General features: G+C 42.1%; 1 protein-coding gene across 2 annotated transcripts in view; it reads right to left on the bottom strand.

Moving 5' to 3' along the window:
• The window catches only part of ARSB (arylsulfatase B), a 66,165-nt gene that overhangs the window by 18,035 nt on the left and 35,622 nt on the right, over nt 1–12,508 (bottom strand). Inside the window, exon 6 of one of the 2 annotated variants that reach the window (XM_033164169.1) lies at nt 9,605–9,675. The exons of the other annotated variant lie outside the window; for it this stretch is intronic. Coding sequence (XP_033020060.1) covers nt 9,605–9,675 — 71 coding nt within the window. The remainder of the gene's footprint in view (nt 1–9,604; nt 9,676–12,508) is intronic. 2 annotated transcript variants of the gene reach the window in all.

The raw sequence follows: 12,508 nt of genomic DNA, 5'->3' as shown, positions 1-12,508 counted from the left end.
CTAAACTACAGGTGCTCCCCTCCAATTTTATATTTTGTAAAACAAAGAGCTATGTGAACTAATGGAAAAAGGAAATCTGGCTAATTAAATTAATTTCAATCTTCAGTAAAGTATCTAAATACAATATTTTGAAGGAAATGGCTGGTTAGGATGGAAAAGATGGGAATTAAATTGGTTATTATAGGACAATGGGCAAGGAAAACTAATGAGGGATATTTATATTTTATTGATATAAAACCTGCTAATGGATTCTTTTTTCCTACTCAGGGTCTGTTCTTCTACTTGGGCTATGTGTCTTCATTTTTCAATTGCAGAAAGGAAACAAAAACAGTAGGTTCATTGGTTATCTGGCAGACCAACATTAATGGCTGCATTCCACATGGTGGATCACAAACTGTAGAGGCATAATCTATCTGATTGCCAATTTTAGGGTTGAACCAAACTGCATTTTATTGAAAGCTGCTTCTTTCTAGTATGACTTCATATCCAAGTATCTGGATACAGGATAATCTTCCTGGGAGTTTGAGACCAAATGACCTGTACGGTATATATGTTGCAGCCATTATCTTTCTAAGGTTTCAAATTCACCCAAGTCAGCAGCAGGAAAAGATCATATTAAAATGATGGGATTTGTTAACACACTTATTTTTTTTAAGTTTCAAATAATGTCAGGTGTTAGCTGTGCATGAACATAAAGGGCAAAGCCATTTTTATTCCTTTAGAGAAAGCACACCCACACATTTATGGACCCACAAAAACAGTACACACCACCTACTTACAGTGAGTGTTTGTTCTCTTTATGCAAATTCATATTTTCCCAATGGTGAAAACAAGTATGAATGGCACAAATCAATTTGGCTGTGTAATAAGTCAAAGAATCTTTTTAGCCCTGGTGAAAAATGAGGCCCCTAGGAGTTAACTGTCCCATAATAAAGACAAATTCTTCTGGTGTTCCTTGCAGAAGCAATATATAATGTCACTGGAATTCAAAGGTGATTTATTATAAACCAAATATCCACACACCATAAAGTATTACTTTAAAATGATATGGGCAATTCTATCATAAATTATGGCACCAATTCAAAAGAGCACAGATATTATGCAGGTGTCCAAAATGTGACATACAATTTTGTGGAACAATGTAGAAAACTTTGCTAGAAAGAAATGCCAGTGAAAGGCAATCATGGATGGCAATGGAGGTTGTTGAAAGTGACAGCACACCACCAAGACTAGAATGTGGCACACCAGTGGCACATGGTATAATTCACAAGTCACAGAATCCCACTGCGATCAGGAGAGAACTCCATGCATTAGTGGCAAGGTTCATAGCACTCACAAATGCCTTCACGGATCAAATCAATCAGCTCACACACCCTGCCATCCGCTGCTCAGTCAAACTGAAAGCCAAGCTGTGCATTGAGGCTATGAAACTATGGATAGTTAAAGCTCACTATTGTCATTTTAAATCAGGGAGCTTTTAATATTGCACATGTACCCTTAACACTGTTTCTATGCATATAATAAATTATTATGAATTAAATGAGTGCTGGATGGTTGCCAGACACATACCAAAGTATGGCTGTTCCATGCGGCTATTTGTTTCAGCCGTTATTAGTAGGATGCACCAAGTAACGTCCTTACAAATGTCAGATTTTGATTAAATTGGCCCAGACTAAGTGCCTCTTAATTTCTATGCTCTGGATCTGTGCCTTCAAGCAAGCACAACCATAACCCAAATACAACCAGTAGGCAAGTAGGCCACTGTATTTCAGTTTTACCATTTGCAGAATGTATAGGATTTTGAGCAATGGTAAAAGCAACCCCAGAGTCGGACACGACTGGACCTGATGGTCAGGGTCCCTTTACCTTTACCTTAAAAGAGCTTTACACTGACATCTCTCTACCTAGCAACACTTAAACAAAAAACAAAAACAAGTTTGGAAGTCAGTCCTTTGAAGCATTTGATAAAACCCTGCCTTTTTTTCTCCAAGATGATAAAAAGAATGTCTGTCTTGCCAAGGTGGTGAATATCTCATGTTTTATTAATGAATGACTGTCGGAATACGTTTCACGGATCCGCCATGGATTCATATTTATTTGGTTATTTTATAGTTTTTCGAGGTCTACTTTTAGTATAACTGCGCGTAAAAGCGAAAGTGAAAGCATGAATGAATAGTGTGGTTCACTTACGAGATTAATCCGCCTTTATTTTATAGTTCCGGTCATGTTCAAAGTTGTTAATGAGCGTTAAACTTGCTTCCCGCCTTTTTGGAGGGCAGCAACAGTGATTTTATTGGTTAAGGCATTATTGATGATGTCACGTTTGTTCCCTAATAAAAGGCAGAGGCACCCCGCTTAGGCACGTTGTTCTTCTTATGTCCTTTGAGTTGGGTTTTAGTTGAAGTCAAGTTTAGTTTAAGGGATTAGGAGCGGGCTGGATGGGTTGGATGGGTTTTTCTTTAGTTAGAGTTAGGTCGCGGAAGATCATTCGGTTTTAGTTTTAGATAGGTTCTTTTAGTTAGCCTAGGGTTAGGCCCGCGGAAGATATTTCGGTTTTAGTTTATTTAGCTAGCCTCGCGGAAGATTGGGCGCGCAGGGACTTTAAGCTTAGGAGAACTTAGCTTAGGGGACGAGCCTATGCGGGTTCTGCCGAAGCCACTAAAGATACAACCGGTGTCTGTCTTCCTTTGGGGTTAAAGGGGGGAGTAAAGTAAAAATTTTATTTTCTTTAAGCTGGTCCGCCTATTCAGAGTCAGGGTATATATTTTATTTCACGAGGCAACTTTTCATTAAAGAAGGCAATTAGGAACTCACACATCATCGGAGTCGTCAATTGGCTTACTCAACATCCTTCAGACTGTGAGACTTGGCCGGCGACCGTGCTCAAAAGCACGCGGAACGCTGGCCGCTTTCCCCGCAACTGGTACCTCGTGCATAACCAATCCAAGGCCGTGCACGAGGAGCTCCAGCACCCAAACCCCGACAAATGACCATGACAAATAAGGAAATATATTGACAGACTTTGGCTAACAACCCTTAGTTCCAATGGTTCCATTACTTTCTCTATGTCATTCAGTTCAGATTCTGAAAAATAACAATTGCCTACAATAGGATATAGAGCTTCAGTGCTGCTATGAGACAGGGCATCTAGCATTGGCTATGCGGTCAGGAATATGTTTGGTTTAGCAGTTAAGGGAATTTTGACTCAAAGCCAGTTGGTTTTTAATTCAGCTGAATCACCGAAACTTGATGAAATGCCATAAGACTATCTAAAAGAAAGCAGAGGCTTCACAATGGAAGAGCTGACGTCATCCTCACAGCTGCCAAGCCATCAATAACTTGGAGAGCTGTTTTTAAAGAAACGATGCAAAGTTATAACAAATGTGTATGATATTGTACATTTCGCAATACTTTCCCCAGTGCACATAAGTGCACTTAATTTGAAACATATACCTATTATGTGGTTTTATTCTTTTATATGGCAAATTCAATTAACATATTCATTAGGGAATTACATGCTTTTTTATTAAGTGTTCCGTTTGAAATTTCATATGAAAATATTAAGCAGAATGCCAAGAGAATATGCAAAAGTAGGTTATTGATTAAGGGAGGGAAGTGATTTGTGTGTCTCTAGACACTGAGTCCTTATTCAGTGTGGCATTGTTGAGTCTCAGGTGGGCACATATCCACAAGCGATAGCATGTGTTTAGCATGGGTTATTTCCTCCATTTTTAAAACTTTGAAATGTAGTTTGGCCCAGACTATTGGAGAGAGAAAAGGAGGCTCAAAGAACCGTTGTACAAACTGATAAGGAGCATGCACAATAACTGCTATTGTGTTTTAAGGCACAAACAAAATGGGAAGATCTCCTGCACCAGTTCCACTGAAATAACTATGCCTTGGCACAGCTCCTATTCTTTCCCAATGGAGCTCCTACAGGAGAACTTTCCAACTAATTACAGTTGCCCACCGTGCTCCAGCAGGTGCCCTTAAGTAACAGGATCCCAATTCAGGAAGGTCCAAGTCTCCTGTCCAAAAAACTCACCAAGAAATGATTATATGGGGGCCCAGCAGTGACCAAACAAGCCAAGGTCAAACACAGGGTATCAGTCCAAGAGGTAACCCAGAGGCAAGGTCAAGCAACAGTCAACACAGCAAGAAAGTGAAACAAAGAATTACAGGTAACTTCACTTACTCTGTGTGATTATTCTACTGACCTGCTCCTGACAGGCACTTTAGCGGGTATCTCTGTGGAAGGTCATTTGAGGGAAACCTCAGTCCTGGTGGTTCCAGGGTGTTTTTTGTTTTGTTTTGTTCCTATGGATTTCTCGTTTGCATTTACAGGTTCCTACGCTTCTGAGTCAACAGGGCAGAATGAAACTGCCATTGTCACGTCTAGTTTGACCCTCAAAAGCAGACATAATGCATAGAGGTCAATATCTCTGAATGCAACATATATCATAGCTGAGCACTCCCCATGTTATTATGTTATTTCTTCACCTCCCCTCTACTGTTCAGAAATGGGCAGAAACATCAGAGGAAAAGGTGCAAGTTATTCCAAGAGAGGTTAGCAACACTTATGCTCAATAAAATTGTTCCCAGATCTATAATTTTCTGTGGTGATCTTGAACCTACATGTATGCTATTTGGTGCAAATAATCTTCCTTCCAGAAATCTGCCATTGCAACTGTGGAGAGCAAGTCTGTTTTGAGACAGTGATTTTTGAGTGTCTGTAAAAAAACCTACTGACCTACTGTATTCAAGAGCTGTGATGCTCAGACTCATAATCTGAAAATAGGTTGACTATTCTGAGGACTATGACCATGAAGTACGCTTCTAATAGCCTGAGTTGCTCCTAATATGTTTTCCAAAAACAGTCTTTTAAAAAACCTGCTAAATTATTATGGTTAAAATTAGAACAATAAAGTGTGTAATGCAAAGTAACTGGTCCCTTCAATTTTCACCCAAAGCAGCCTTCAAAACATTTGATCTACTAAACTGAATGCAGCCTACCTGCCATGTATGTGCTCCCAGAAGGGACTTGAGAAAGTTGCAATTTTCAGTACCAGTCTGGGGCTGCAAAAAAACGGGGCTGCCATGGTCCTGGCAGGCCACCATACATACATGGTTGGTGAGTTGCATTTGACTAGAAAGATTACAAGTCGAGGGGAAAATTTGAAGGTACAATTATTTTTCAGTTTTAAAATGAGTTCCACAGATATTTTAAAAGGCACAAATTAACCAGAGTACAATGTGTTTGAAAGTGATGTTGCTTCACACACCTTTGTCTCAGTCCAACAGAGATAAACACTGGCACAGACTTTAGCTGTGCACATATTTCCCTGTACCAAAAAGACTCACCCAGGACAGACTTTTCCCAACACACTCTCAACCATCTGTTTGGTGAGAAGGCAGAATCAAAGCCTCCATTTTCTTTTGCACAGACAGAGGGCCAGTGCAAAATAACCTAGGGAGCTGCCTTAAACTGTGCCAAGCCATTGTTACCTCTGGATCAATATTGCCTACACTGGCTGGCAGTGACTCTCCAGGATTTCAAACCACGTTCTCCCCCAACCCTACTAAGAGATACTGGGGAATGAACCTAGGGCCTTCTGTATGCATAGCCGAGGGTCTGCCACTAAGCTATGGCCCTCACTATGGCACTGAGATCCAGATGTCATGTACAAAGCTGTTTTCTTTCCTCATGACTGGGGTTCATGGATGTGAGAAGCAGCCATGCTTACCTGGCCTCCTGACATGGGTGTCACTGCAGCTTACTGGAAGAGGTGATGCATGCAGCTGGGAGATCATCACAGTGCAGATGCCCTGGCAGAACCAATCAGATGCTCCCAGCAATGCATCCTCACTGTGCCAGACTAGCCCCTCCTGGTAAGATGGAGTGACACCCATGCTGGCAAACCAGGTAAGCGCTACTGGCCACTCATTGTGTAAGCTCTGGTAGCTTTACATGCAAGAATTTTCTCAAAGCAGAGTTAACAAATAATGCAGAGAACCCCTATAATAGGAGGTATTGTTGTAAAAGTGTCAAAAAATCCCAGTGAATACAAGTCTTGGGCCTAACTGCTCCTATATTCTCCTGCAGTAAGTAAAAGGTGGAAAGGATGGCCTGGGTAGCAGATGTTAATGCAAAAGAACCTAGAGAATGACAAAGAGTGTCAACTGGGTGCATAAATAAAGATGATGCATTTTTGTGATATTTTGCTGGGTTGTTGCTTTTCTTAAGTGTCAAGGGCTGTATGAACTCTCATTGTCTTGAGATATATTGTATTGCTCAAAATTGGGACAGGGAGGTGTAGGGAAGAAACACACACACACACACACACACACACACGTGTATATATATATATTCCTCATATGCAAAAATGGCTTCTAAGCTGTTTACAATAATGAAATCACTGTAAACTGTAAACTCATCTCAGTTCAACTAGCACCACAGAATATGGATTCCAGAAGAGTAGCTGCATTAGAAAGTGACATTCATAATGGGAACCAATAGACAGGATTCTTTGGAGAGAAGTTGGCACAGCCAGGATTTGCACCAGCCAGCTTGGAGTAATGACCCAGCCAATAATACAACATGTACTCATGTTGCTTCTGTACAGAGAAGAAGCTGCTTTAGGCAGGTATCAAATCCAAAAGTTACTGTATAACTTCCAATCTGCTACGTGGTACAGCTAATCACTTTCTGACGGCTGTTCCTCATGGCTTGGAACCTGTCCCTTTCTGACTATCAGAGGTAGAAGAGCAACAGCTCATGGTAGAGTAGCCACTTTGCTGGAAGAAGGTCTCAGGTTTGATCCCTGGTACCTCTAGGTGGGGCTGGAAGAGACCCCTGTCTGAAATCCTAAAGATCTGCTGACAGTCAATGTAGACAATACTCTGAAGGCACATGATGCAACACCCTAGATGAAGCTAAGAAGATCTGTGTCTGGTCAGGGCAGTGTCAGATTTACGTATAAACTAAACAAGCTATAGCATAGGGCCCCACTCTCTTGCCCCCCCATATACTTCTTAATTGTATTTCACTATTAATATACTTCTTCTTAATTGTATTTCAGTTCAACAATTAAAAAAGGTAAAGGATCCCTGACAGTTAAGTCCAGTCACAGATGACTCTGGGGTTGCGGCACTCATCTCGCTTTACAGGCTGAGGGAGCCGGCGTTTGTCCGCAGACAGTTTTTCTGGGTCATGTGGCTAGCATGACTAAGCCACTTCTGGTGCAATGGAACACCGAACCAGAGCAGCGCACGGAAATGTCTTTTACCTTCCCGCTGGAGAGGTACCTAGTTATCTACTTGCACTTTTTGGCGTGTTTCGAACTGCTAGGTTGGCAGGAGAGTTCAACAATTACTTTGATAAAATACATATTTTGTTATGTGCAAATGGCTTTAGATACCTATTAGGTCCATAAATTACCATATAGCATATATTCAACACAAAAACAGTGACAATTTGTTGTTGACAAAGGACAGCTGGACATACAAAGGGCCCCGTTACCTTCAGTAGCTTAGGGCCTCATCAAACCTAAATCTGGTCCTGGGTCAGGGTATGGATGGGAGACTGCTTACAAACTCTATAGATGCTACCTTGCATTCTACAGAAGGGGGGAAAGGTGGAATATAAATATAATACACAAAATATGGAAAAATACAAGTCACAAATGACTCATTTGCAGCTTTTGTCAGGGAACCAGCCAGCAATAAATCACATCGAGTATGTGAGGTTAACTCTTCATTAGAAGAAACAAGGCTTGCTCAGGGGAGCCAGGCCTAAGGAGCACACTAACTCTTCTCAGTAAGTCTTGCCTACCAAGGCAGTTGTGGAGGCTGAAGATCCCTACCTTCCCACAGCTATCTACGACTCCTCCTCCTCTAGGTCCTTCCCAAACAATCTGAGACTCTCTTGATGAGTCTGTCTCTGCTCCTCCCTCTTCATACCTCTTCTGGTTCTGGGAGACCAGGGGAGAGGGGAATTTGTCACAGCAAGAGTGGGAGATACCTTGGCTTCTTCACCAGCCTGACTCATCTCTACTTCTTGGCCTCCCTCTTCTCCTGCTCCAGCTTCTGCTTCTGCACTTCTCTCTGCCACAGACTGTCCCTGCTCACTAAACCCTTTTATCTGTTCAGCTTCCAACACCTCCTCTTCCCAAGCTTCTCCCCCTGACCATTCATCATTGTCCCACCACCAACCCCTGGCTCTGAGCCTTCTTCCCTTGGGGGTTCCCCAGCTGGTGCCTTCCACCATTCCTTTGGGTCTAGCCAGCCTATGACATCTGTGTCAGTTTTCTTGGAACAGCAGCTGTCACCTGCAGCAAACTATTTAAGGCAGCCGTTGCAAAACACAGCCCCCAAAGAACCCAGAGAAGGCCCCATACAGCCAAGGGAAGTTGTGCAGCATGTGGCTTCCAGGCCATGCAGAGTATGCCAGCAAGTCCCACCTGGCAAAACTTCATAAAACTTTATGCAGAACTAGAAGGACTAAAATACATGCTTGGAGGCTGTATGGCTTAGGAGGACGTATGCTTTTTGTCCTGGCCATGAGCCACACTTCATTTTATTTCTGCCTTCTCTCCTCTCCCTCTCATATTCTCTCGCACACACATGCACAACTTCTTGTCCCCTGTGCCACTTGACTTCAATTGCTACAGGTAAAAGGGCAGGAAAGAACGCAAAGCCCAGGCTCCCACACAGTGCAACCCCAGTCCACTCTTTTGCTTCCTCGACTTTCAACTTGGTGGGGGTTGGATGAGGCTGAAAAGGGACCAAGCAAGGCCACAGGTAGAGTCACAAAGCCTGGCGAGAACCACACGAGGAGGGCTGCCATCTGTGGTTTTGGACACCCCTTTGTTATTACATAGTAATTTCATTAAGGAACTTAGAGAGAGTGTAAAAAGGATATGTTCCAATGAAAATCTTCTTAAACAATCCCCACATTGAAAAGCTTAGTCTCTGGCAAAATAACAAAAAGGGAAAGGGGGGGGGGAAATAGCTAGGCAGAGTTGTAAAACAGACAGTGTTTAAGTGGAGAAGCAGAATTGGCAAAGTTTCCCATCTCTCATGATTACAGCATGAAAGCAGCCATGGGACTTGGAACTTCACAGCCACGTAGGAACTAGTGCCCCCCCTCCTTTCTCTCTATCTGCTAGGTCAACAACAGAGCTTTATTGTACAAGAAAATGGCATGTGCATGTATATCCCCAACTCTCGGAAGATAACCGCCACTTTTCAGGGCTGGGGGCATTTTGGTCCTTGGCATGGTGCCTCACCATGTACCTGGAGCATGTGGTTATCTGTCAACAGCTCTACACTCTGGGCTGCATTATGATTTACATATGAGCAACTATGGAGCACGAGAGAATGCAACGGACTCTGGGAATGATTTAGTGTAATTAACCGTGTTCTAAAGATGAGATCACTGCAACACTTTATGGCATAGTGGCAGAATGGCTGGTGTCCAGCCTGATTTAAATTCTTCGCCCAGAGAGAAAAATAAAAAACTATGTTGATAGGGGAACCCCAACCCCCCCAACTGGGCCTCAAGGACCTGTCCAAAAGTTCCAGGAATTAATAATGATAGACTCACATGGAGACGGATCCACAAAAATCGGGTCTATGTTATGAAGCAGCTCCGTTCTGGGGGAAGGTTCGCCTTCACTAGAATAAAGTTTATTAGGAAAAGGCATTAAATTTCTTTCTACAGTTTAACAGAATCCCAGCCCAGCTATTTCAATCATTCCTTTTGCGATTCTCTCAAGAAAAAAGGGAAGTCTGTTAACTAATTAAGTGTGCAAAGCTGCTCAGAAATTTAAACAGGGTATTGTTTGTCCTGTACCAAAACCAAGCCAGAAGAAGAAAAGAAGAATTGGGAGCACACTTTCCTTTGAAGCTGTGCTTCCTGGTTTCATGGTTACCATCACATGATTGACAAGTGGGTGGCCCTTCCTACCTAGGAAAGTGATCTGTGGTGGTGGGGAGTTCAGGCTGGATTCAGTTCCCCAACCCTGAACTACGTTACACTCAGAGTAATCAGGAGCCCAATTAATTTTAGTTATGCATTTCAGGAATGCGTACATTGGTGAAATCCGACATTGGGGAAGTGGGCCATCAGGACTTCGCTTTTTCCTCTCTCCTCCCCACCCTGCGGCTCCTGTGGCCCCACCAAATCTGCTGAAGAGAGCCAATCAACCAGAGAAGATCTGGGTTGCAAAAGGAGGGTGAAGGAGGGGAAGGGGAAGTCCCATTGCACAAGTGGGAGTTTGTTCTGCTTGCACATGGCCACCATTAGATGTTACACATGGTTTTTCTTCACACAAAGTGAAACTCAAAGAATTTGCATTAATGGGTTGTATCCAATGTTAGTCATACAGAGAGCAGACCCGTTGAATTTAATGGGCATGACTAACATAGGCCCATTAATTTAAACTGGTCTACTCTGAGTGGAACTTAGTTCAGAGAAGGGGAAAGTGAGCCAGATTGAACTTCCCACTTGGATAGATGTGCAGGCCACCTACCAGTCAACATTCCAATATTAACATGAGGCCAGAAGGCAGAACATCAAAGGAAAGTCCACTCCCCAATTCTTCCTTTACATATGTGGTTTGATTTCAAGTCATGCCTACAAATGAAAACTGTTCCTTTGCAGGAGTGGCTTGAGCTATGGCTTTGCAGATCCTTTGCCCCTGTGTTTTGAAATCAAGCCAGGGCTGCAAAGAACAATCTTCTTTTTAGCTACCCAATAGTTATAAAACACTGTAAGTCAATGCAAGATATTTAGAAAACATTTACCACACAATAAAACAAGAAGACATAAAACTAGCAATAAAAATAATGTAGAACAAAATGGTTTTCACTTGCTTTCTGAGGGTGATACCCAATATTAATCATATTCAGAGTAGACTCATTTAAATCATGGGACTTAAGCTCATTTATTTCAATTGGTCTGTTCTAAGTATGACTTATTTGGCTCTCAGCCAAAATGACTAAAGGTAGGAGCTCAGGAGGCCTTTTTGGGGGAAGCGTTTCAAAGGGTTGTGTCCAATACTAGTCCTACTCAGAGCAGACCCACTGAAGTTAATGGGTATGACTAACGTTGGTTCATTAATGTAAATGGATCTACTCTGATTAGAAAGTACTTGGATACAACATAATGTTGCAGCACCCTAACGAAAAATACAGTTGCCTAAGTCAACAAATTTGTCCTTATGGGAAATGGAACGGGGCCTCTCTTAATTTTATGGGAGAAGGGTGTCATGTGGGGGGGGGGGAATGCTGTACAAAGTACTCAGCTTCCTAGATATATAGGGCCTTGTGCAACATAATTAGTACCTTGAATTATGCCTGGGAACTGACAGGTAGTCAGTGCAACCAGTAGGGAGCAGGTTTTTAATGCCCCCAGCAATCTGCATTCACCAAGAGGGGAGTGAAAACATTTTGTACTAGCTGCAGCTAGGGGAAAAAAAAACTTTCTAAAGGAAATTGAGTGCTATGCTTTCAACTTTATCAAGAATGCCTTGTCCAACCAAAACCCTGGTTGGTCTGCAGCACTTGGGAAAGTTCACAGAATCAGATTGCTGGAGAATACCCAATGGTTCCTGCAGTACAACCCTTTGTTCCAACACAGGAAGATATTCAATATCCACAACATCTCTGGAGATGCCTGTCCAACCAGATAGAATAATAAAAACATCACCCCAGGCAGGCAAAAATAGTTTAAATAGCTCTAATAGAAAGCTGTTGTAAGGAACTGATGCATGACAGAGTCAAGCAAGGAGGAGACTGTGGTCAATTTCATGTACTCTGTCTGTTGCAAAACTGTAATTGCTGCAGATGTTTTTTTCTTCCATGGGGGGTCTACCAATAATTCTGTGAACCCTTGTACTTTTAAAACTCAGACAGCTTAATCCAATCTATTAAAAAACCCAGCCATTATAGTTTCAATAAAATACCCCTGCTGAAACTATGTAAGACTGCGAACCGCTTTCTGCATTGCTGATAGCTTAATGAAGCAATTATCACCTCTCTCCATCTTGTTTACTCTGTGATATTGAAAACCAGTTACTTTTCAACCATGCAAGAATGTATCTGTTTACACTGTTAAAACACCCAGCACTCTGGGGAATTCTGGTTAGATTGCAAAAGGAGGGGGGGGGGAATTCTACAGGGAAAATTTAAAAGGTGAAAACTTGCCCATGAGTAATTTGACTTAATCAGACTATTGGCAAGAAAGTTGTTGATGGATTACACAGTGGACATGCATCAGGGTTGCATTAATTTTTCTGTTATAAACAGCTGGGTTATCATTCATTTCATCAAATCCACTTATAGCAGCAAACACTCAAGTGATAAATTATTTCTCTGGACCTTCTCATGAGTTACATGGATTTTTGAACATAAGAAAACAAGGCATCATACAAAATGCTTGCTGCTTGAGTCTGTTAGCTTGATTAAGTCTACTTGCCCCACTTCTGCTAGTTAATAAATCCATTAA

This window comes from Lacerta agilis, chromosome 11, assembly GCF_009819535.1.
Source record: "Lacerta agilis isolate rLacAgi1 chromosome 11, rLacAgi1.pri, whole genome shotgun sequence".
Taxonomy (NCBI): Eukaryota; Metazoa; Chordata; class Lepidosauria; order Squamata; family Lacertidae; genus Lacerta; species Lacerta agilis.
The sequence above is the reverse complement of the archived record's forward strand: the minus strand, read 5'-3'. Positions and strand labels throughout refer to the sequence as shown.